The sequence below is a fragment of the Lontra canadensis genome, unplaced genomic scaffold (genome assembly GCF_010015895.1).
Source record: "Lontra canadensis isolate GAN:19392208 unplaced genomic scaffold, GSC_riverotter_1.0 scaffold14, whole genome shotgun sequence".
Lineage (NCBI taxonomy): Eukaryota > Metazoa > Chordata > Mammalia > Carnivora > Mustelidae > Lontra > Lontra canadensis.
Window position 1 is genome coordinate 14,692,679 of NW_022631008.1, and position 26,653 is coordinate 14,719,331.

Genomic DNA, 26,653 nt, shown 5'->3' on the forward strand with positions numbered 1-26,653 from the left:
AAACATAACCGGGAAGAAAAATCCTCTTAGGAAAAAAAAATTCTTTATGAATTCTAGAGATAGATATCAAAAATTCTGGACATTACAACAGCCAAACTATGAAAAGAACCTGGGTGTCTACAACAGATGAATGGATAAAGATGTAATAATTATATACAATGAAATACTATGCAGCCACCAAAAAATGAAATCCTGCTATTTGCAATGATGTGGATGGAACTAGAGGGTATTATGTTAAGTGAAATAAGTCAATCAGAGAAAGACAATTATCATATGATCTCCCTGATATGAGGAATTTGAGAGGCAGGGTCGCAGGGGGAAGGGAGGGAAAAATGAAACAAGATGGGATGGGGGAAGGAGTGAAACTGTAAGAGACTCTTAACTCAGGAAGCAAACTGAGGGTTTGGTAGTAGAGGGCGGTGGGAGAGATGGGATGGCTGCATGGCAGACATTGGGGAGAGTATGTGCTACGGTGAGTGCTGTGAATGGTGAGTGCTGTAAGACTGATGGTTCAAAGACCTGTTTTCCTGAAGCAAATAATACATTATATGTTAATTTAAAAAATATTTTAAAAATCTGGACCTTGCTTCTCTTTGTCCAGAGGGAATATTACATATCAGTGTCAGTAAATGACACAGACATTACTTATGCTTCAAGGATAGAAACCAAAAGGAGCCCTGCAAGCTAGAGGTGGCGTGCACACATCTTTGTGTGTGTTCTTGTTGATGAGAAATGCCCACATGCTACCTCCTCTGACCACACAAGGAAATCAGGTAATTGAAGGAGTGATGGATGGTGCTCTGAAGTTTAAACGTTTTAGAAGGACCTATCTTATTAACACTTTAAAACAAGTGAGCATAATATCATTAATTTTGATTAATTCATTTGCTCTTAATATAGCTTTTAATTTGTAATTCTATGTGAATTACAATGTAATTTGGCATTAATTATACTAAATTGACTATAAGTCAGCCAATCACAATGGGAAATTACTCACAGCTGAAAGTAAAACTGAACCTCTCCATCCAGAAAGGATAGCACTTCGTTAAGAGGCAAACACAGTTTAGGCGTCCCTCTCTTTGGCTGTGAGGATGACATTGGACTTGTGGAGGACTGTGAGCGGTTTCTTACTCTGCCCACTTCTGGGACTATTCACTGTTTGGAGTGAAACCCGATTAAATAATAAACAAAGGGGTTGATTTATCAGATTTGCCAAAGAAGAACAATCTTTCTGCCTTCCTCATTTCTTGCAAGATTTAGGCCACATAGAGAGACTGTGTGGTACGTGAGAACAATCAGTTCCGCACTTCTTGGGTTTTGGGCGTTAGGATGGCACTTACCCAGGTTGGCTTGGATTTCGTCTTCATGCTCTGTGAGCCATCTGGGAAATCCTGTTTCAAATTCCTTATGAGGTCAGTATCCTGAAGTCACTCCTCTTTGGTCAACACACAGACTGCCTTCTGAGCAAAGGAAGTCATGCCTTAAAAAGCCAATACCATGGGGTGCCTGGGTGGCTCAGTCAGTGAAGCATCGGCCTTTTGCTCGGGTCATGATCCTGGAGTCCTGGGATCAAGCCCCAGGTCAGGCTCTCTGCTCAGCAGGGAGTCTGCTTCTCCCTCTACTTCTCACCCCACTTGTGTTCTCTCCCTCTCACTCTCTCTGTCTCTGTCTCTCTCTTTCAAATAATAAATAAAATCTTAAAAAAATAAAAAAGAGCCAATACCACACTGGGAGAAGAACTATTTATCAGGCGATGATGGAGTGTCTGTCACTGGGACAGCTTGCTGGAGATGCCAGTGTGCACAGGGGAAGTAAAGTGGCCACCGGAGAGTATGGGCCCTTGAAAAATACTTGTGAGGGAACCCTTCGCCAGATAGCTTCCTCTGCGATTTGTCTCTTAAATAACAATCAAAACAAACTTTGAGGTGCTGCAGAAAGAAAGTCCTAGGACAGTCAGCAACATCCTGCTTGAAGTATATTTCACGTACGTAGAACTGTGGGAATTTTGCACAGTCTGTGTACATTTGTGTTGACCCGTGGACTCATAAAAGATGTCTAAATATGAGGGAACAGATTTTGCTAAATATTGCATGGAAAATTTTGGGCTGTGTTTAATAACTGTTAATGATATATCCCTCAGCCTTTCTTTTTTTTTTTTTTTTAAGTTTTTTTTAATTTATTTGACAGACAGAGATCACAAGTAGGCAGAGAGGCCGGCAGAGAGAGAGGAAGGGAAGCAGGCTCCCTGCTGAGCAGAGAGCCCGATGTGGGGCTCGATCCTAGGACCCTGGGATCATGACCTGAGCTGACGGCAGAGGTTTTAACCCGCTGAGCCACCCAGGTGCCCCTCAGCCGTTATTTCAACTCACAATCTAACAAATAAGATGGCGTTAAGTTTTATGTAAAAATTTTGAGTGGAGAGGTTAAAAACTACCCTGCATCTTGAGCCAGCAGCCACCCCATCCCCGTCTCTTCCACACGCGCAGGTGGGATTCACACTGTACACACACTCACCGGGAAACACTCGGACAGAAACTAGATGCATATGCATCTTTGCCGCTAAAAGGCTTTCCTTTGTGTTGCAGTACTGTCTTGAATCCTAATACTCTCATAATTGGCTGGCTGATCTCAAGATTCAAGGCAAAAATAATAGAAGCTTATTTTTGCCACTCCAAGTGTGTATTCCATTCGTCCCTAAATTTTGTAAGGATGTTAATGTCTGTAGTTTGTTAACAGTAACTGCTGCATAGGGGCGCCTGAGTGGTTCAGTCCGTTGAGCGTCTGCCTTTGGCTCAGGTCATGGTGTCAGGGTCCTGGGATCGAGCCCCAGGTCAGGCTCCCTGCTCAGTGGGGAGTCTGCTCCTCCCTGTTCCACTGCCTTTCCCCCCTGCTCATCTTCTCTCTCTCTAATAAATAAATAAAATTAAAAAAAACCCACTATGTAAATGCAGTTTTACATTGTTTCAGTTTTCTCCAAATCCCTTTTAGGGCAAGTTCAGCCTAGCCTATCACAGAATTTCATATTCCTTTTCCCCAGATGTTCTTTTGGTTCTGAACATTAGGTGTGTTTCAGTCTCTTTCCTACTCTTGTGGTTCCCAGCATAGCTTCATGTCCTCAGCCAACAACAACCCCTGTTTGACGCGTATCCTCTGATGGGTGAGTGCTTTTGAGCCTTTAACGTGTTTTTCGAGGCCAGGAAGGATCTGGGGCAGAGGAACTGGTACCGAAGCCAAGGAGCAGAGGGTCGAGAGAAAACATTTCCAGGGTATTTCTGCCCTCGGTTTCATTTTCTCATCATTTAGAATGCCAGCGGAATAAATGGGTCCGTTAATCAAACAGCGCTGAGAGGTTAGGTCATTGGGAGCCTTTTTAGTCATTTTGTGCTTTTCAAGAGTGAATTTGTTAGAATTATGCTGAATACCCACTTAAAGCCTCAGCTGATAACCCTACCTGTGTTTTATAACTCTGCACTGTCAGAACTCATAATAAGTCAAACATTCTTTCAGTGGTGCTCATAAGGGAGGAAAAAAAACCCCCACAAATTTAAGAGTAATTTCAGATTGTAAATGAAAAGGAGAGGCACGACTGTTCATTTGCACCAATCATGCCTTCCTTTCATCTGCTCTGATTAGGCCTGGTGCGGTTTCATCAGACCCCTCCATCACCGAGCTGTCACTCCAGCCGTCTGTTGATTGAAAACAATCAAGGCTCTGATGGCACAATTATTCTGACCCTTTAACTAGAGGCTGCTGTGATAATGAAAGGTTGATTATGATAGTTTGTGCCTCTTTCAGTTTGCCAAGAAGGTTAATTTGGGCATCAGACGGATGTTTAATGGGCGCTTGCTGGCTACACTGAGGTAAATGAGAACGTGCAGTCTTGGATATTGCACGGATATAGTTTGGCTGTCAATCATTGTCATTTGGAGTTTGTGCCTCACACTCTGGAAATCACATTTTATTTTTTCCTTGGGATTTAATTTATTCTGTGCCCTGAGGAAGTTCTTTCACTCGGTGACCTTCACAGCAGCTTTCTCTGCCTTTTTTTTTTCTTTTTTTCAAATGGAGCTCAAAGGCAAAACACATCTAGAAGAGCATTTTTCTTTCATTTTCACTTAAAAATGGAAACTTTAAAAATCCATCCTTATCACTGCCTTCCAATAGAGCAAATGTTTCCATCCCGATTGTGCAGTGGGGAAGTGTGAGCGACAAAAGTGCTGGGGCCGGTTTGCTAATGCAGCAGCTCACACGGAGGCTCTGCTCTGGTTCGGATACTAACCAGCCAGCCCAGGACTCCCAACCACGCATTGCCTTTCTGTTTCCAGGCGCAGCGTCGTCCTCCTTTCGCCTCCTTCTTGGGGTGCGTGGGGGAGAGGGAGAGGCAGGGAGACAGAAATGTGTCTGTGGTACTAAGGAGGTTATTAGAAGTTGCAACGATCAGTTTGTGTCCGTTGAGCACCGTATCTTCTTGCGGTCGGAAGCCTAGGCGGCCACCTCATAATGCTGGTGTTTACAGTATGTGGCTCACTACACTCCTCTTTGCTGCATACCTTTTAAAAAGGACAATAGAGGAAAAGAAGAAATAGAAACCATTATTGCTGTCTCCCAGCTGCAAACACCGGTCTCCTGGATCAGACACCTGAGAGCAAGCCTCATTGTTCTGCTTTTGCGTTTGGGCTGTCTTCAGTGTCCTTCCCCCCAGAGAACGTTCAGCAGCGTATTTCTACCCAGCCTTGGACATTTTTCTCTCATGTCAAGTCAATTGTAAAACAATTAAGTCTATAGATGTTAAGGTGACAGCATCATAATGATTATAATTTCACTTCAAGGATTCTGTTTCACATTATTTATTTCTTGTGTGTGGGTTTTTTTGTTTTTTTTGTTTTGTTTTGTTTTTGTTTTTGTTTTAGTAAGCTGTTCATTTTTGAATGGTAAAGAGAGCCATTAAGTGATAATTCAGTCTCACCTGAAGAGGCTCCGAAAATGAATTAAGTCATTGAATAAATTCAGTTACGGTCTTAATGCAGTCCTTATTTAAGCAACAGTGCTATTTAAAATGTTTATTTAAAAAGAAACGAGAATAGGATTGGGAGTACACACACACACACACACACACACACACACACTGGACCACGAGTGCCACACTGGACCACGAGTGATTAGTTTTGTTTAGCTCTATGGACAGCACAGACAGAATAGCCCTCAGGGATGCTTAGTAAAATTATCAATTAGTTATGTCTTGTTTTGCTGAAGTAATGGGAAGTTAAAAGGTAATTGGGGAGAAATGTCAAATCAGTCAATAGTTTCTGGTATTTAAAAAAGTAGGATGAGGTTCAGTTTTGATATGAATTTATGGCCTCTGGGACAACGAATGGTTTTATTTTGTAGAGTCACTATGTTTGCAAATTCAGGGGATTTACCCAAAGACTGTTTCTTCTTAAAGGAAGTGTATAGCTCATTATTTCAAGGTTTTTTGTGGGGTTAAGCCTGACTGGGTTCCTATGTTCCCTCATCTGTTGTACCTTATATCTAATGGTGGAAAACTAATGTCCCAGATAGACTGCTTTTCCTGTGTCCTCATGAGCCCTCCACCACACCCGCACCACTGTGCTCTCACGTTGGCTCTGTGCACCAACATCGTATCCCCTCAGCCGTGATATTCCCCTGAGAAGGTCCTGTAGAGCACCTCACGTTCCATCTCCTGACCTGTGCTAGCATTTCTTCTGCTCCTGGGGCTGGGCCAGGGCATTGCATGAGTTTCTCTTTCGTCTTCAGTTCTTCCAACTCCACCTTCAAAGTTCCCCTTGTTCTTCAAACTCCTTATTCCTTCAAACATAATAAAAATGTCTCAGATCTGTGATTTCTCCTGGTTGTAGTCCCTCAGTTCCCACCATTTGTTGCTTAGCAAACACTTACAGGTTTCCTGTCAGGTGCCACGTGCTGGGGCTGAAACAGAGCCTTCTCCCAGGGTGGCCCCTGGAATGGCTGCTCCCTTATCCTCCTTCCCTCATCCACTGCAGCCCCCAAGTCCTCTGAGATTGTCAAACCACTGATTCTCCCTTACTGAGCCTGTTTTTCCACACATCTGTCTTCCTTACATGACTATCATGGCTTGGTTCTCTAAGCTACTTCAACTGGCCAAAGAACAGATAATTGTGCTGGAGAACATATCTTCTTTGACAAAAATATTACTTGTGTATTATACTCAGTGTTGTTGCAAGGGGTGAATAGAAGATTCACCATTGGGGCGCCTGGGTGGTTCAGGGGGTTAAGCCTCTGCCTTTGGTTCAGGTCATGATCTCAGGGTCATGGGATCGAGTCCCGAGTCGGGCTCTCTGCTCGGCAGGGAACCTGCTTCCTCCTCTCTCTCTGTCTGCCTCTCTGCCTACTTGTGATCTCTGTCTGTCAAATAAATAAATAATCTAAAAAAAAAAAAAAAGATTTGCCATTGCCACAGCCCTCATTTTATCCTAGTTGTTAAAGACTGCAGTGTAAAATATTCTGTTTAAACATCAGTAGCCAAGCTGAAATTCCCTTAGTGAAGGTGGGCAGGTGTAACCATCACGTTTATGTGTATTCTGTGCAGCTCACTGAGAATATAGGCTCTGGGTTCCCAGTCCTGGCACGTCAGCTTTATTCCCTTGATAGCAGAGCCTGGCCCCCAACCATGTTTAGTCATACACTTCAGTTGGGGGCTCCCCACTGCAATCACTGCACTCTGTAGCTCTAGATTACTGTTGAAAGTGACCATTGAGGATAATGTTCTTTTTATTTGGAGGCTGCCAACGTTAAAACCTTCAATGCAAACTTAGATACTTTGGGGACATCTAAATCCATCATAGTAACTTTTGTCTGCGGGATTTGACTGTCTTTGTATTGATGACTTGGGGCAGCTGCTTGAGCCTGTGAGGTCCATTTGGTCATTACAGTTTTAATTTCGGGAGGGGAGTTTGTGTGCCAGTGAGCCTGTTATTGGTTCATTATTATTGAATCAGTTCATAAAGAAATATTCAAAGGCTTGATGCTCTCAGGATGCTCCAGGGCATGTTTACAAATTAAAGAGCTTTTTTAAAACCATAAAACTTATAGGCATGTACCAGCAATATTTAAAACACTCTTGAAGGAACTGGCAACATTAAAAGAGGGTTTTTGCATGTGTCCGAAAATCTGGTTACAATAGCAGAATTTCCAGGATTCCAAATTTGCAGGATTTTTCTTCCTCTAATTCCAGTACTCTGTGTGTATATTTTTAGGGGTATGTTAAGATACTTGAGGTCAAGAGAAAGCCTGGAGTTTTATCGTATTAATAGAGCTTGGAAGCGAATGGCAAATTAGAATGTATGTATGTGAACTGATTAGAATCTTCTTTTTCACTAATTAAGTAAGTTCTTTGCGCATAATGGGCATTCAACAAGAGATTGAGGAATGGATGAATAAAAAAAACACTAAAAGAAAAGATTCATGGTTATATCATTTGCCTCAGAGCAACAAGACAAAAAGAAAAGTAATCAGCTCAATCATTATTTCAGTTGTCTCAAGCCTGATGGCTTAGTTTACATATATATGTATGTATGTATATATATATATATTTTTTTCTTTTTTTTTCCTTGCTACCCAGTGAACTGAGTTGAGATTTGAGGGAATTTCATGGACATGAATTCAAGTATTTTTAATGAGAGACTCAAGGCACCTGAAGAAAGTGAATATACACTGAGTTTTATGCAGAAAAACTAGGTTTATGTCTACATCTCACTTTTCTTTTCCTTCCTTTCTTCCTTCTTTCCTTCCTTCCTTCCTTCCTTCCACCTACCTTCCTTCCTTCCTTCCTTCCATGCATTCATTCTTCTCTAACTTGGGATTGAACAAAGCCACAGGCCTTAAATTACTAAGTGAGAATTACCGAGCCCATTTCTGTTCATAATCTGCAACAGATTATCTGTCATGCTTTTATTTTCACTTTACACCATGTGAGGTACTTAATACTGTGTAGCAAATTTCCTATCAATTACAGCAATTTCTTGAAATTTATACCAGTATCATACAATATGGTGTTATGAATGGGCTGCCTTTATCATGAATTGAAAAGGATAATTTGAATTGAGGATTAGTTCCATCTTTTGGTGGCACCTTGCCATCATATTAATTCTGTATATGGCCTAATACTGTAGTTTGCCAAGCACTGTCATGTTATCTCCCTGAGTCCTGTGGAGACCCGTGTGCTGTAACTAAGATCATCCTTGTTTTACAGATGCTGAAGCTGAGGCTCCATATGCTAGTGTTTTTCATAAATGCCCAAATAAGTTAAGTTGCAGAAATAGGTCTTAGACATCAAGTCCAACCTCCCATTTTACTGTATCACATTTACCTCTATGGGCACATTCCAATTAGTGGTAGAAGAAAGCATCATGTTTTCCTGGCCATTTCAGCTTTCACCCTGATAATCCATCCTCATTGCATACAGTAGTTGGGAAATAATACAAAATGTTGTGACCCGTGGAGGGTCACCCTAGTCCCTGTTGTTAATGGGATGTAGCAGGGTTTTATTCTGTTGACCAAGTTGGCCTTCCTTCATTTTCCTGTGCTGTTCTAACAATATAAGACTGACCACATGTAAAGTCACTTTGATATTCAGAAGGACCTCACATATAAATAAGTAGATACTAAGATTTTACTTATTTTATTGTTATCAGTCCAGCACCAAGTAAACACTCCGATGCCATCAATGATGAGGGAAATGAGTATTATTTTTTGTCTTAGAGACCTGTATCAGATCACTGGAGGGCAAGAAGGGATTTCTTATTGTTCCTGTATTTTGCTAACATATAAGGAGACCAAGAGTAGGTTCCATTTTCCCTGCAGCATCATTGGTACTGGTGATGTTGGCTGTCTTTATTGCCCTGTAGGATATGTTCCCCGTCTATATTTCCCCCCTAGATATGGGGGGGAAAGACAGTCCTCAGGTAAAATTATATGTGACTAGTTTGGCAAAATATTTGCATTGACATATAAAATCTTGTTTATTTTTAAAGATCTTATTTATTTAAGAGAGGGAGGGAGCAGGGTGGGAGGAGAGACAGAGGGAGAGGGAGAAGCAGACTCCCAGCTAAGCAGGGAGCCTGATGTGGGGTTCGATCCCAGGACCCTGGGACCATGAGCTGAGCCAAAGGCAGACCTTTCACCAGGCACCCATCATTCTGAGATTTTAAATATATAGTACCTTTAAGCAGTTTTCTTACAAATTTGAAATGTGTGTTCTTTGAGATTATTTTATTTTTACAAGTGATGGTAACTATTAAGTGAGATAATATGCTCTGAACAAAGCTGTTTCCAGGGAGAAAAACCCGGTTGTCTGCATGTGGTCCTAGGTGCACACACACTTTCACGTGCACACACTCATGCATATGTTTTGGGAATGTAGAATTATAGCCAAAAAAAAAAAATCATTTTGTTTTTCTAAAAAGAGATTTATAAAAACTATGTGTGCTATGGAAAGCTGGGGCTTGTAATCTAGACCTAGTGATTAATGTGGTTGCCTCTCCCACCTATAGGAAGTTTGGAGGATTCTGTTTTAAAATACTACTTTTGATGGGTCTGTAGGTGACATATATCCTTCAGGTAGAAGAGACTCTCATCAACTCACTTATTTTCCAGATGAGAAGCCAAATGAATGGTCCAATGTCAGTCATACTCGTACGGTTCTTTCGATTACATTTTCAAAGATCATCCCAAACTGGCGGCCAGTTCTCACAGGTGGAAAGGACATCACAGTATCCTAACTTCATCTCATTTCCTATGTTTATTTTCTCTTCATTTTGATATACAATCCTTAAAAAGCCCTGGGGACAAATCCTCTTGGTCTTATAAGACTGAACCAAAGGACATCTCAGGTTACTTTTTATTTGCTGTCCTAAATACTTGGAACTTAAATGTGGTAGGCCTCACTTTGTTGTGATTCCTCCCGTCCTATGTGTTTGAGGAAGGAGACACCCTTGGTCTCAAGGCCTTTTGCTTCTGATGCTCTGTGGTATGTATTTTGTAAAAGTATATATAAAGATGATTATCAGGTGCAGTTTTTTCCATTTTTTAAAATTTCCAAATAATTTCAAACTTAAAAGTTGCAAGAATAAGCATAGTACAAAGAACCCCCATATGATTTTCTGATTTCTTGAACAAACTACCTCATTTGCTTTATCATGTATTCTCTGTCTCTGTATCTCTTTCTGTCTCTTTATGTGTGTGTGTGTGTGTGTGTGTGTGTGTACATAGCAAGAGAGAAAGAGAGGAGGAAGAGAGAGGGAGGGATGGGGGAGAGAAAGAGAGCGAGAGCTTTTTCTGAGCCATTCGAGAGTAAGCTGTAGACATCATATATATTTTTAAAAACCCTAAAAAAACTCATAATTCTTCCTCTTTATGGTAATCTCTAGTAAAAGGCAAAAGATTTATACTATTTGAAGAGAAACCAGAGTAATACCAGGCACACGTTTTATGCTGAAGATGAAAATAAGAGCACTTGTTAGTCTCCATAAAGTTTTAAATGAACAATGAAGGAGTATGTGTTATTATCATATCTACTAAACTGAATATTCTTTTTGAAATATGTCAGGCCTTTTTTCTGACAATATATGAATCTGGGGCCTCATCAGTTTGATTCTATTGAAATATATTTCTTAGAGGAAAAAATAGCCTCTGTGTCTTATATGTCTGTAGTCAGCTATAATGGTTAATGTGCAACCTCCCTTGAAAAATCTGTTCTACAAGCAAAATGTTGACACAGTTTTAATTATAGCACTCGAGTGAGCACTGTTATAATTTTTAATATTCCTCCATGGTAACATTTTCATTGTTCTGGTAGAGAAAAATGTCCTGGTCCCGTGTCCCTAGTTGCTGGTGCTTTAGGATTTTATGGAAATGTTGTCTTTTTTGAACAGAAATTTTTCATTTGGTCTCAAAGAAGAGAATATGGCCACAAAATTTGGTGCATTTATTTATTAATATGAACTTTCTTCTCTCTGGCAGTCATTATTCTGGTTTAATATGTCACTATTTGGACTTTATATTACTCATGTTAATGAAGTGAGCTTCTGTGTAGTTTAACATGCTAAGTCTTAACACCTACTCACCCAGACTAGGGAAACTGTCCACACCTATGATCTAAAGAAGTTGTATGTAATATTAAAAGGGTATCTTGCTCAAGTTTGATGTTTATGTTTATTAGGATTTAAGGCATTATAAAATAATGTAGAACAGAGTCTATTTGATGTCAAGTACAGTAGTCAGTGCACTGTCCCTGTGATGGAGAGCTTGTTTCGTACTCCACTTAGAGAGAAAATACTGTCCTTGCACTGTCACTCAGTGTATTAAAAGATGGTTCCATGGCTTCCCACCCCCGTTGGCCAAGCGCTCTTGAACCTGACGGCTCTCTGGAGGAGGTTCAGGAATGTCAGTTGATTGTTGACTTGCTCCTGTGCCCTTCCTTTGTCCCTTTCTGAATTTGCAAGTGTGGAATTTCTGCAGTCTCTTGGGCACTGAGGGGAGACGGGTGCCCTGGCTTATCTCAGTGGGATGACAGGACTGGCAATGATATAGATGCTTGTGCCTTCACAGCGTGGGCTCCTGCAAATGGGGGGGCTCAGTTTGCCCCTTCAGCCAAGCTATCTGCACCAAAGTTTTAAATAGGAGAATAATCACAGCTGCCCCTGGTCAAGAGGGCAGAGTAAGGCTGTGGGCAAAAATATCAGTCCTTCCTTCCTTAGCTCTGACTGATAAGTGCTGTGATAAGAACATCCCTTTTTAGTGAAAAAAAAAATTTGTGAATCAAGACAAAGAAATACTATTGCCTTTGGACAATGTGGGTAGGGGTTTTATCTTTTGTTAGTGTTGATTAAAAAGATTTGATCTCTCATCTGATGAGAACTGCCTCTGTAAAGGGCACTTTTATATGCATTTGCAAGATATAAAGGTACTGGTATGGAAGACTGCATTGGTGTGTGTTGTTGGATTTGGGATGACTTTAGAATTCATATATTTTCCAGGAAATCTGTGAGTGTAAGATTTCCTATTGTTTTGACACGACTTGGGGGTCATGTTGGGTCGTACACATACATATGGGCATTCGTATACAGGCAGAGTTAGACTTCAAAAACAGCTGCTGCTTTCAAAGGATTAGGAATTTTAGATTTCGAAATAGCAGCTTCTGTCTGAGCGTGAGCAATAAAGGAATTTGGATCACAACTTCAGGATTTGCAATATTAGGAATGTACTGTTTGTTCATATAACTGATATATTTCTGAAATACATGAGTGAATTATGTATTTTAATTGAATTGGAGCAAAATTTCTAGAATTTTGGATCATACACTATTATATTCAGGATTATATCTATGTCATATATTCTACTCCATGGAATGATAATCAGTTGGGATACATTGAGAAAACTAAAGGGAAGGGATTATCTTTTCTATGTATTTTTGAGCCAGCTTTAGTTAACAAAGAACGACCTAGAATAAAATACATATTCCCTTAAAACGTACAACAATAATTCAAGACTCAAAGGATGCCTTTTACCCTAAATGCTTGTTCTTTAATCACACACTCTTTAAGAGCATTAACAGCATTTTTGAGAAGCACTAAATAAAGTATATGCTTTTTATATTGAAGTAATCCATAAATGAAGTTTATTGCAAAACATTGTCCACCTGTCTTCAAGGAAAACATATTTTAAAAGCAGACTTTATTTTTCTAATTTAGAGTATATAGAAGTTATGTTTGGTCTTAATTACATTTGCCTGGATTCTGTCTTAAAATAATTACTGTTGGAAAAATAACCATGATGTGCTACAATGGAAAAACACATTATAAAATTTAAAAACTGTTTTTTTCAGCTTTAGTTTTTATTTTTTATTTTTATTGTTTATTTACTTATAGTTTCAAGTTTTCATTTAAATTTCAGTGAGTTAACGTACAGTGTAATATTACTTCCTAGTGTAGAATTTCGTGATTCATCACTTATATACAACACCTGGTGCTCATTACAAGTGCCCTCCTCAATCCCCATCACCGATTTAATCCATCTTCCCAGCCTTCCTCCCCTCCAGCATCCCTCCTTTTGTTCTCTATACTTAAGAGCCGGAAAAACTGGGGTTTTAGTTCCAGCTTTTCTACTAATTAGTTGCATGATTTGAGGTAAGAGAGATAACTGGTCTAGATTTGATTTCTGTCTGTAAAATTGAGATGCTTGAAATACATAAACTCTATAAAGTTTTCTCTTGCCCTAGTATTTTATTATTTATTTGAGGCTTAAAAGGCTATGATATTCATTGCATTGCCAAGAATCTGAAATAGATGTGGTTGACACCAACCATGTGAAAGAGTAAAGTGAGGGCCTTATATACGTAGGCTCAGTGTGCTCCGTGTTGCCGGGTGACATGCTGAGAGTTTGTAAGGACTTTATAGAAAAGCCACAAAGATGAGATGATAGGGAATGGAAACCTGGGATACGTAGATAAATTTATAAAGGAATTGATACTGTTTGCTCAAGAGGAAAGGGGAAATGGCCCAAGAACGGTTGGAAATAATTTTCCCTTTATGCAACAAATATTAATACCCTACTATGTGCAGCCACTGTTCTTAGCGAGGATCTGAGAATGAGATGAATTGAAGTTGGAGCAAGTGGTAGAAAATGTTCCTTTGAGGAAGGAACAATTCTTCGTCAGGGTAAGATGAACTAGACTGGGTCAGGCAAGGTGCTTGGGAGATCTGTAGTCTTTAGAAATGATAGTCCCTTGTGTTTCAGGTGGTTTAGGTAACATCTTGTCCAATGGTACCCTTTGTGTGCTTTCCCAAATGGAATCCTTAATTTCTTTCCCACTCTTGCTGGCTTTATCACAAAAAAAAAAAAAAAAAAAAAAAAAAAAAAGTAGGAGATAAGACTTTTGCTAATTGCTCCATTTTTCTCCCAATTAAAATATGCTAGAGCTTAGAGTGATAGGGATATCCATATACCAGAATAAGTAAGATAGAGTAGGATTTCAGGGGCACCTGAGTGGCTCATTTGGTTAAGCTCAGATCATGATCCCAGAGTCCTGGCATCCCTTCGGCTCAGATCATGATCCTAGAGTCCCGGGCTAGAGCCCTCAGTTGGGCTCCCTGCTCAGTCTGCTTCTCCCTCTCTCTCCCCCTCTGTGCTCACACTCTCCTCTCTCACTCTTAAATAAATAAATAAATAAATAAAATCTTAAAAAAATAGAATAGGATTTCAGCCTTCCATGACTTATGTTTTTTTCTCAATGCAGTATCATTAAAAACTACCAGTTCCCAGAATAATTGTTTCCAAACAAAAGCACCAAAATATACTACAAAGCTAACTGTGGTCTTTAGGTTCCATGATGCCCCAGTGATGAATCAGCCTTCTGCTTATATTCTCTAAACCCCTTAAATGGACCCCAGGATTTCCTCTGCCACCCTGCCCTTAATTCAGCATGGCTTTGTGGGGCTTACAGTGGAGAAGTGATTTTGAGGTAGCTCATTGCTTTGAAATTTCTTTGCTATTTCTTTCATTTTTTTTTTTTGATAAATAAGAGTTATCCATGCTTTCAGAATTTTTTTTCTTTTACATTTTTATGAAAGTAAAAAGAGTACAGTAACTTTTTTCCCCAAGTTTTTATTGAAATTCTAGTTAGCTAACATACATAGAGTGTAATATTAGTTTCGGGTGTACAGTGTGGTGATTCAGCACTTCCATATAATACCCAGTGTTCATTGCAACAAGTGCCCTCCTTCATCCCCATCACCTATTTCCCCCAACACCCCACCCTTCTCCAGTAACCACCAGTTTGTTCTCTATAGTTAAAAGTCTCTTTCTTGGTTTGTCTCTCTCTCTCTTTTCCCTTTTGCTCTCTTGTTTTGTTTCTTAAATTCCACATAGGAGTGAAATTATATGGTATTTTTCTGTCTGATTGACTTATTTCACTTAGCATAAATACTCTCTAGCTCTATCCATGTCTCCATCTATGTCGATCCACTCTTTAGCCTGTATTTATTATTGTGAGAACAGAACTCAGAAGAGTGTTTATGTGACTCACAATATGCTATTGGAACCTACTGTTAATCCACAGACCTTGTATAACCAAGGTCTCAAAAATATGCTGTCTTGGGCGCCTGGGTGGCTCAGTGGGTTAAGCTGCTGCCTTCGTCTCAGGTCATGATCTCAGGGTCCTGGGATCGAGTCCCGCATCGGGCTCTCTGCTCAGCAGGGAGCCTGCTTCCCTCTCTCTCTCTCTGCCTGCCTCTCTGTCTGCTTGTGATCTCTCTCTGTCAAATCAATAAATAAAATCTTTAAAAAAAATATGTTGTCTTAAAAAAAAATCTATCATCTATCTAATTGTCTTACCCATAGTAAAATCTTACCTGTATCTTACTATATAGGAAATACACTATTTTACTTCAAGACTAAGCCATAAGTTTCCCATATTTTTACTACAACATCCTACTTAGACTTCATTTGATTTAAGCCTTAGTTTTGAAACAACAGACTTAATTTATTCCAGTAAGGCAGAGGTTTACTGTTTCATGATTAGGAATCTGTCTAGAACCTTCTAACTCAATGTGTGGCCCATGGACCAGCAGCATATGTATCATCTTTAGATTGTTAGAAATGCAAACTCCCTATCTTTCTCTCCCTACTTATTGAATTGGAATCTGCATCTTGACCAGAAACCCCAGTTAATTTGTGTGCATGTTATGTTTGGGAAACACTGGATTTAAACCCATAAATCACACTAATTCTATAGCTGAGATTGCTTTGAGGCTGGTGGCAGAACACTTAATTGTAAATTACATTTGCCGTTGATCTGGAGAAAAGATAAACCTAACAACTGTGAATGACTTGCATATCCTGAAAATATTTAAAATGATAAAAATGTGCAAATTATATGAAATCTGAGAGAAATTAGAAATACTGACAAGAAATAAGTAAAAATTATCCTGGAGGATATGAACTAAATGTGTGTGCACAAAGTGTTCTGTAATGCATAGTATTGGGGAAATTGAACATGGGAAACCTCGTGATAGATGTGACATAAGCCTAATAGTAGACAGAAAGTCAGAAATTAATCAGTGATAGATCGCAGTGGTCACTGTTCGCCTGCCGGTTTGATTTGTTACAGATTTTCTCAAAGGCAGAACCTCGTTGTGGCGCGTGTGCTTTTCATGCAGTGAGTGCCACTGTTTGCTAGAAAAATAAAAATAAACTGGAGAGTTTTAAGAGATGGGCTAGAAGATTGATTATGACATAAGAAGAACTGATTTATGAAGAAAGAGAACAATAATTAAATGGGCAGCACTATGCTATGAAAAGAGGCTATGGAGACAGGGATATTTATCTGATGTTTCTTGTCTGGTGTTTCCCGTAGTATCCATATGAAAGATGCAGAAATATTAGGATGTAAAGATGCCAAGAAATTTGTTACAGAGCAAAGCAATATCAGCTGGAACTCCTCGATTAAGTTAGGAGCAATATCAAAGATTAAGTTTTAGAAAATTGCACCTGATACATGAGAAATGACCTTGAATGGGGTGACTTTATCCCTGAGAACTTTTGAAAGCTCTGTGGGCAAAGAATGGAAGATCATTAATTAAATTGTTGAATTACCTCCCCAGGGAAATAATTGGAACCCCGTCCCTTGAAATTTCTAAAATTAGGGTGGAAAAAAACCAGGATGTTGCCTATGGGAACTCTCTCTACTTCTGGTGGACACTTGGTGATTGATGAGTGGCACTTTTCTTCTCCAATATCTTTGATTATTGCTCATGGTTACCATACACAGAAACATTTTTTCATCAGGTTGGTATCCTATTTATATTTTTTAAAAATGCTAGTTTCTGGAAAAACAGCTGGAGAGCATCACTCATCTGCTGTCCATAGTGTCCGCCTCCTTGGCAATGGTAGGCTTACCTGGCATTCTTTTTTTCATTTCTCTTCACTATGTAATTCATTAAGAGATGCAATTTAGTATATATTGGAAATGGATTCATTTTCTACATTTTCTTCATTCAGAAAGCTAAGAAGGAAAGCCCCTTTGGAGGCCTTGCCTTTTGGAGACATTTGTCAAATGAATTCAGAAACTCTGTTAGAAACTCTCAAACGAAATCATCTACTGCTTCAGAGAGTTTTGTGATCCCTTTTATCCAAATGAAAACCCAGTTTATGTTTACCTGGGAGTAATGGTCCAAGAGCACTACATTTCCCTCTCTCTCCCTCTGTAGAGTTTCCCCCTAGTAACGTACATCAGCTGAAAAGGGGAGCTCAGTACCTCAATTCTATTGGTCGCAAATAAAGTACAACACAATTATTTAGTATTCTAATTATTTACCTTTTCATGCTAATTCCTTCGCATCCACATTATATCGTCTAAGAGATTTAGCTTAATATAGGTGCTGCTAAGGATAATTTATATCAAATATGTTGACTGAAGATATTAGATATACTTCATGTTGCTATGTAGGAAGTTTTGCCAAACTTAAATATTAAGTCACATTAATCAAACTCCATCATGTGTGCCATAACATGAATAACATGAATGGGTTTTTTGTTGACAGCATTTTCTCAATCATTGTTCACTTTTCTTATTTATGACTTCATGCTCCTGCTTTAGTTTTAAGAAATTCTGTTTGTCTTTAGCCCAGAGTTCTTCCTCCTTTCCTTCTTGAAAGAGGTCTAGACCTAAACAAAAAGGTTAAGATTACATTCTGCTATTGAGTGTCTAATACAAAGATCATCTCCTCTGTATCCTGTTTTTGTGAAAATGGCTCTAACAAATTGCCAGTATGTTACATGTGCAAACAGCAACTGTCTCCAAGATGAAAACTAATTGAGAAATATAAATAAAATTGATGGATTACAATCTTTCTTTTTCTTCTCTTGTTTCCTGATAGACCTACCAGAGGGACAGGGGGAAAAAGTCCTTTTTCTTTCTAAATCGTTATACTAGTGTCATATTGATTCTCTCTCAAGTACGCCCCGTAGTCTCAGATGATCACGTAATTTTCTTACGTTCCTTGTATGGATACAGCACCTTGACATGAGCTGCTTTGCTGTGGCGACCCTGGTCATCGTTGATATTCCTGGGCTGTACCAAGCCTCCTCTGCATGAAACAAGGGAACAGGCTGTTTTTCAGCAGTACTCTCAGTATTTGAAAAGTGATTATTGTCCACCCCAAGTGCTACCTTAAGTCTCTGTCAGTGTAGTTTAACATTGCTTTTGACCTCTAAGACAATGCTCGAGTTCTTTTGTGTCTCTGCGGATGCAGGAGAAAAAGACTCCTCAACTGAGTGTCAAGATAGTCTCCTGCTGCAGGGTGTGTAGGAAAAAAAGATGTATCGTCAGGTGTCTGAAAGCATACAAGGTGACCTGCTCCTACACGGTCACTGTGGCTCTCTTCCTTACCTCTGCATTCTCTCATCCCCCCTCCCTCTGTTTCAGCTAGCCGTGAGGTGGCTGGAACACAACTGCCATTACCAGTACATGGATGAGCTCCTCCAGTACATCCGCTTCGGCCTGATGGATGTGGACACTCTCCATACAGTCGCCCTGTCCCACCCCCTCGTCCAGGCAAGCGAAACTGCAACCGCTCTTGTCAATGAGGCCCTGGAATACCACCAGAGCATCTATGCACAGCCCGTTTGGCAAACTCGCAGGACCAAACCGCGCTTCCAGTCAGACACTCTGTATATCATTGGCGGGAAAAAGCGTGAGGTCTGTAAAGTGAAGGAACTTCGGTACTTCAATCCTGTTGACCAGGAGAATGCTCTCATAGCTGCCATTGCCAACTGGAGTGAGCTGGCTCCCATGCCCGTGGGAAGGAGCCATCACTGTGTGGCAGTCATGGGGGACTTTCTGTTTGTAGCAGGCGGAGAAGTTGAGCACGCTAGCGGCCGGACGTGTGCCGTGAGGACTGCCTGTCGCTATGACCCCCGCAGTAATTCCTGGGCCGAGATAGCACCCATGAAAAACTGCCGGGAACATTTTGTGCTGGGTGCCATGGATGAATACCTCTATGCGGTTGGGGGTAGAAATGAACTGCGCCAGGTTCTGCCTACAGTTGAGCGATATTGCCCCAAGAAGAACAAGTGGACTTTTGTGCAGTCCTTTGACCGATCCCTTTCATGCCATGCTGGATATGTGGCCGATGGTCTTCTTTGGATATCAGGTAGAACATGCCTTGTAATGTTGGATTTTTCAAAAACCACTTCCGTTGTGGCATAAATTTAAAAATCAAGCTTTGGTAGTCGTGGCCATGTATAATTGAGCCACTGAACCAAGGATGCCATGTTAGCTAATTAACATTCACTTATTGGGCACCAACTCTAGAGAGAGCGATGTTAATTGGAAGTAATTGACCTCTCTGTGACTTTCTGAGTGATTAAAGTATAAGGTGGAAATTAATGGCCCATCACATCCTTTTTCCATCAAACCTTCTTTGTTTATATTGTCGGTCTTTGATACTCATGGATTGTTTTGCGCATTTTGTGGTTTATCCAGATACTTTGCCTTTTTTTTTTTTTTCATCCTGTTTTGCAACTAAGAGATGTTTCATCAAAGACAGGGCAGACAAAGTAAAAACCCACTAAATCCTTTCTGATGGATACAGTAAAAGGTATATACCCAGATAGGAGCCATGCTATGCATGGAGGGAAGGGATTTAAATTATTGGCTAAAGTAATGTTTCTGTATTATCTGTGGGTTTTAGTTATACCTGACAACCTAAATTCCTTATTCTTGCTTACTCTCCCGTTCTTACTATTTGGGGATACTTACTATTTTAGTTTACATTTTCTTCAGTTTTTTTTAAAGACTTTTGCTTATGGAAAGAAAAAAAAAAGAGACTAGTATAATGAACTCCATGTACCCATGACCCAATTTCAGCAGTATTCCACTAATTGCCAGTCTTGTTTCATCCATGCCACATACTCCTGTAAATCCCTCATGGCTGCCTTTCCACTGGTACAGAAGGAGTCTGTGAGGCATAAGTTATCAGCACCACATTATCAACCTGTATTTTCTAGTCCAATTCTTGAAAAGACCTAAACTGTTCTCCTTTGAAAGTGTTGCCTATTGGGGAAGAAGGTCCCATCTTCTCTTAATTGGAAGATACTCATTTTGTAACCCAGATGGAACTTGTTGAATTTCCAGGTCAAGGACAAAGAGAAATAGGAAAATCAGATAATTTAAATACTAAGAGTAACTTTGAGATATTTGTGCTTAAAAGAGATGATCACTTTTTTTTTTTAAAGTCTGTATTTCTTAATCCCTTTTATGTATTTCACCCTTACCCACCCCCCAACCTTCCCACTGCAAGTCCCAGTGTAGTGTGTTCTCTGTGTTTATGATTCTGTTTCTGGTGTTTTTTGTTTGCATATTTGTTTTGTTTTCTAGGTTCCACACATAAGTGAAATTATATGGTATTTGTCCTTTTTCTTACTTATTTTACTTAGCATAATACCCTCTAGGCCCATCTGTGTTGTCACACATGGCAAGATCTGATTCTTTTTTTATGGCTGAGTAATAATCCATTAGGGATATCTTCTTTATCCATTCATATATAAATGGACACTTGGGCTGCTTCCATAATTTGGCTATTGGAAATAATACTGCAGTAAACACAGGGGTGCATAAATCTTTTCAAATTAGTGTTTTTGTATTCTTTGGATAAATACCCAGTAATGGAATTACTGGATCATATGGTAGTTGTAATTTTGTAAAGATTTTATTTATTTATTTGAGAGAGAGAGAGAGAGAGAGAGAGCACAAGCAGGGAGCACTGCAGAGGGAGAGGGAGAAGCAGGCTCCCCACAGAACAAGGAGCCCGATGCAAGGCTCTATCCCAGGACCCTGAGATCACAACCTGATGCTTAACCAACTGAGCCACCCAGGTGCCCCTGTATCCACCCCCGCCCCAGGAACCTACATATCATTTTCCACAGTGGTTGCACCAGCTTGCATTTCTACAAACAGTGCACAAGGTTTCTTTTTTCTCCACATCATCACCATACTTGTTTCTTTTTTGGTTTTAGCCATTCTGACAGGTGTGAGATATTATCTCATTATGATTGTGATTTGCATTTTCCTGTTGATGAGTGTTGTTGAGCATCTTTTCGTGTGTCTGTTGGCTATCTATATGTCTTCTTTGGAGAAATATCTGTTTATGTCTTCTGTCCATTTTTAAATTGGATTATTTGTTTTTTGGTGTTGAGTTGCATAAGTTCTTTATATATTTTGGATACTAACCTTTCATCAGATATTTTATTTGCAATTTCTTCTCCCATTCATTAGATTGTCTTTTAGATTTGTTGATTGTTTCCTTTGCTGTGCAGAAGCTTTTAATTTTGACGTAGTCCCAATAGTTTATTTTTGCTTGTGTTTCCCTTGCTTCAGGAGATATTTCTAGAAAAATGTTGCTATCACTGATGTCAGAGAAATTACTGCCTGTCCTCTCTTCTAGGACCTTAATCCATTTTGAGATTATTTTTGTGTATAGTGTAAGAAAGTGGTCCAGTTTCATTTTTTTTGCATGTAGTTGTCCAGTTTCCCCAATATCATTTGTTTAAGTGTATTTCCCATTGCATATTCTTTCTTACTTTGTCAAAGATTAATTGATCACTTAAGTATGGGTTTATTCTTGTGGTATCTATTCTGTTCCATTGATCTATGTTTCTTTTTTTGTACCAGTACCACACTGTTTTGATTACTACATCTCTGTAGTATATCTTGAAATCTAGGATTATGATACCTCTAGTTTCAGTCTTCATTTTCAGGATTGCTTTTGCTATTCAGGGCCTTTTGTGATTCCATACAAATGTTAGGATTATTTGTTTTAGTTCTGCAAAAACTGCTGTTGGTATTTTGATAGAGATTTCATTAAATTTGTAGGTTGTTTTGGATAGTATGGACATTTTAACAATATTTGTTTTCCCATTCCATGAGCATGGAATATCTTTCCATTTGTTTGTGTCATCTTCAATTTCCTTCATCATTTTTTAGAAAGATTTTATTTATTTATTTAAAAGAGAGAGAGCACAAACGTGAGCAGGGGAGGGGGGAAGGGTCAGAGAGAGAGGGAGAAGCAGAGTCTCTGCTGAGCAGGAAGCCTGGCACAGGGCTTGATCCCAGGACCCAGGGATCATGACCTGAGCCAAAGTCAGACACTTAACCAACTGAGCCACCCAGGCACCCCTTCTTCATCAATGTTTTATAGCTTTTAGAGTACAGGTCTTTCACCTTCTTGTTTAATTTTATTTGTATGTATTTTATTCTTTTTGGCACAATTGTAAATAGGACTGTTTTCTTAATTTCTGTTTCTGTTACTTATTAGTGTATAGAAATTCAACAAATTTCTATATATTGATTTTGTGTTCTGTGACTTCAGTGTATTCATTTGTCAGTTTTAGTAGTTTTTTTTGGTTGAGTCTTTAGGATTTTCTGTATATAGTGTGATATCATCTGCAAACAGTGAAAATTTTACGTTTTCCTTACAAATTTGGATACCTTACCTTTCTTTTTCCCTCCTGGTCTGTTGCTGTGGCTAGGATTTTCAGTGCTATGCTGAATAAAAGTAGTGAGAGTGGACATCTTTGTCTTATTCCTTAACTTAGAGGAAAAGCTCTGTGTTTTTTTTTTCCCCTCTAAGTATGATGTTAGCTGTAGGTTTGTCATATATGAACCTTTATTATGTTGAGGTATGTTCCACCTAATCCTACTTTGTTTAGGGTTTTTTATTATGAATATAATATACTTTGTTAAATGTTTCTTCTGCATTCACTGAAATGATTGTATGGTTTTAATTCTTTCTCTTGTGGATGAGATGTATCATGTTGATAGATGTGACTATTGAACCACTTTTGCATCCCAGGAATAAATCCCACTTGATCATGGTGGATTATTTTTTTTTTAACTGTAATGTTGGACTTGGTTTGATAATGTTTTATTGAGGATTTTTGCATCTGTGTTTCATCAGAGATACTGCCCTGTAGTTCTCTTTTTTTCATGATGTCCTTATCTGGTTTTGGTATCAGGCTAACAGTGGCCTCATAGAATGAATTTGGAAACTTCCTTTCCTCTTCTATTTTTGGGAATAATTTGAGAAGAATAGGTATTAATTCTTCTTTAAATGTTTGGTAGAATTCACCTGTGCAACTGTCTGGTCTGGACTTTTGTTTTTGGGAGTTTTCAGATTACTGATTTAATTTCACTGCTGGTAATAAATTTGTTCAAATATTCTGTTTCTTCCTGATTTAGTTTTGGGAAGTATTATGGTTCTAGGAATTTATCCTGTTCTTCTAGGTTGTTCAATTTGTCAGCATATAATTTTTTGTAATACTCTCTTATAATCCCTTGTATTTCTATATTGTTGGTTGTTACTTTTCCTCTTTCATTTTTGGATTTGAGTCCTTTCTCTCTCTCTCACTCTCTTTTTCTTTTTGATGATTCTGGCTAAAGGTTTGATCATTACAAAGAACCAGTTCCTGGTTTCACTGGTCTGTTCTATTGTGGGTTATTATTGTTGTTGTTTGTCTTGTTTTGTTTTAGTTCTTATTTCATTTATCTCTGCTCTAGGCATTGTTATTTCCTTTTTTCTACTGGTTATTGGTTTTTTTAAGTCAACCTTTTCTTGCTCCTTTAGGTATAAGGTTAGGTGGCTTATTTGAGATTTTCCTTGCTTCTTGGGGTAGGTCTGTATTGCTATAAATGTCCCTCTTAGAACAGCTTTGGCTGTATCCCAAAGAATTTAGACCATTGTGTCATAATTTTCATTTATCTCCAAGTATTTCTTGATTGCCTCTTGGATGTCTTAGGTGACCCATTCATTGTTTAGCATCATGTTATTTATCCTCCATGTATTTTTGTTCTTTTCAGATTTTTTTTCTTGTGATTGATTTCCAGTTTCATAGCATTGGGATCAGAAAAGATGCATGCCATGACTTCAATCTTTTTGAATTTGTTGAGACATTTTTGTGGCCTAATGTGTAATCTGTTGAGGAGGATGTCCCATATGCACTAGAAAAAAATGTGTACTCTGCTGTTTTATGATGGACTGTTCTGAATGTATCTGTTAGATCCATCTGGTCCAAGTGTCATTCAAAGCCACTGTTTCCTTGTTGATTTTATGTTTGGATGATCTATCCATTGATCTAAGTATGGGGCTTACTATTTTGTGTTACTACAAAGTCCCCTACTATTTTGTATTACTGTTGATTACTTCCTTTATGTTTTGTTATTAGGTGTTTTATGTATTTAGGTGCTTCCCTCTAGGGTGCATAAATATTTACAATTGTTATATCTTCTTGTTGAATTGCTCCTTTTATGATTATATAGTGTACTTTTTTGTCTCTTGTCATGTTTGGTCTTTTTTTGAAGGTCTATTTTGTTTGATATAAATATTACTACCCTGGGGCACCTGGGTGGCTCAGTGGGTTAAGCCTCTGCCTTTGGCTCAGGTCATGATCCAGGGTCCTGGGATTGAGGCCCTCATCGGGCTCTCTGCTCAGCAGGGAACCTGATTCCTCCCTCTCTCTGACTACTTGTGATTTCTCTCTCTCTGTCAAATAAATAAAATCTAAAAAAAATATATATATATTATTACCCTGGCTTTCTTTCTTACTTCCGTTTTCATGATAAATCCTTTTCCATCCCTTTACTTTCCATCTGCATGTGTCTTTAAGTCTGAAATGAGTCTTTTGTAGGCTGCATATTGATGGGTCTTCCATTTTTATCCATTCTGTCACTGTATGTCTTTTGATTAGAGTGTTTAGTGCATTTACATTCAAAGTAATAATTGATAGGTATGTACTTACTGCCATTTTATTACTTGTTTTATGATTGTGCTTATAGTTCTTCCCTATTCCTATCTTCTCTTGCTCTCTTCTCTCACAGTTTGTTGAGTCTTTAGTGGTATACTTGGATTCCTTTCTCTTTGTTTTTTCGTTAATTCTTACTTGTTTTTGATTTGCGGTTACCCATACGTGTATATATAAGATGCATACAGCAGTCTGTATTAATTTGATGGTCACTTAAGTTTGAATATATTTTTTTACTGCCCACTCTACATTCGAGGTATGTATATGGTGTCATACTTTACATCTCTTTATTCTGTGAATCCCTCAACTGATTTTTTTTTTAAAGATTTTATTTATTTATTTGACAGATCACAAGTAGGCAGAGAGGCAGGCAGAGAGAGGAAGGAAAGCAGGCTCCCTGCTGAGCAGAGAGCCCGATGTGGGGCTTGATCCCAGGACCCTGAGACCATGACCCGAGCCGAACGAAGGCAGAGGCTTTAACCCACTGAGCCACCCAGGTGCCCCTCAACTGATTATTTTTAAAGATTTATTTATTTGTTTTAGAGAGAGAAACAGAGAGAATGAGCAGGAGGGGCAGACAGAGAGAGAATGTGAAGCAGACTCCACATTAAGTGGGGACCCGGACATGGCTGGAGCTTGATCTCAGGATCCTAAGATCAGACCTGAGCCAAAACCAAGAGTCAGACACTTAACCAACTGTGCCACCCAGGTGCTCCACCTTGACTGACTTTTATTAAAGATTTATTTACTTATTTGAGAGAGATTACATTCACATGAGGGGGAGGGGCAGTGGAAAAGGGAGACAAGTAGATTCCCTACTGATTGGGGATCCTGATGTGGGACTTGATTCCAGGACCCTGAGATCATGATCTGAGCTGAAACCAGAGGTCAAAGGCTTAACGGATAAGCCACCCAGGCACCCCCTCCCCCAACTGATTTTTATAGTTGTACTTAATTTTACTACTTTGGTGTTTCCTGCTTTTCTTACTCCTACTTATACTCTTTCCTTCCCCCCACACTGCAAAGTCCTCTTTAACATTTCTGGAGGGCTGGTTTAGTAGTCGTGGGTTCCCTTAACTTTTGTTTGTCTGGGAAACTCTTTATCTCTCCTTCTGTTCTGAATGATAGAGTTGCTGGATAGAATATTCTTGCCTTTAGGGTTTTTTTTTCCCCATTAGCACTCTGAATATATCATGCCACTCCCTTCTGACATGTAAAGTTTGTCCTGAAAAATCGGGGATAGACCATTGGGTTTTCCTTGTATGTAACTGTTTTCTTTTCTCTTGCTGCTTTTCAAATTCTCTGCTATTCACTACTTTTTACCATTTTAATTAATATGTGTCTTGGTATGTACTTCCTTAGGTTGAGTTTGTTGGGGGCTCTCTGTGGCTCCTAGATCTGAATTTCTGTTTCAACCCCAAATTTGGGAAGTTTTCAGCTATTATTTCTTCAAATAAATTCTCTGCCCCTTTTTCTCCCTTTTCTCTTAGGATCCCTAAAATTTAAAAGTTATTATGCTTAATAATGTCTTCGTTCCCTAAGTCTATTTTCATTTTTTATTATTTTTTTCCTTTCCTGTTCAGCTTGATTGCTTTCCATTACTCAGTCCTTTAGGTCACTGATCTGTTCTTCTGCTTCCTCTAGTGTATTTATTCCACCTAGTATACATTTAATTTCATTATCAAGTCCTTTATCTCTGATGTGCTCTTTTTAGTGTTTTCTATCTCTTTGTCAAGGGTCTCCCTGAGCTCCTCTTTTTTCTCTAGTCGAGTGAGTGTCTTTATCACCATTACTTTAAATTCTC

General features: G+C 39.1%; 1 protein-coding gene and 1 non-coding gene across 11 annotated transcripts in view; one reads left to right on the forward strand and one right to left on the reverse strand.

The window, feature by feature from the left end:
- Nucleotides 1-26,653, forward strand: part of KLHL32 (kelch like family member 32) — a 246,296-nt gene that overhangs the window by 159,936 nt on the left and 59,707 nt on the right. For 5 of the 10 annotated variants that reach the window (XM_032858162.1, XM_032858163.1, XM_032858165.1 and 2 more), the window contains one exon: nucleotides 18,479-19,205. The exons of 3 other annotated variants lie outside the window; for them this stretch is intronic. In XM_032858162.1, coding sequence (XP_032714053.1) covers nucleotides 18,479-19,205 — 727 coding nt within the window. Of the gene's footprint in view, nucleotides 1-18,478; nucleotides 19,206-26,653 lie in introns of those variants that run through there. 2 more of the 10 variants (XM_032858171.1, XM_032858166.1) reach the window with 2 other exon arrangements.
- Nucleotides 10,352-10,468, reverse strand: LOC116868230. The gene has a single exon (XR_004382773.1). It is a non-coding gene; the product is annotated as a U5 spliceosomal RNA (small nuclear RNA).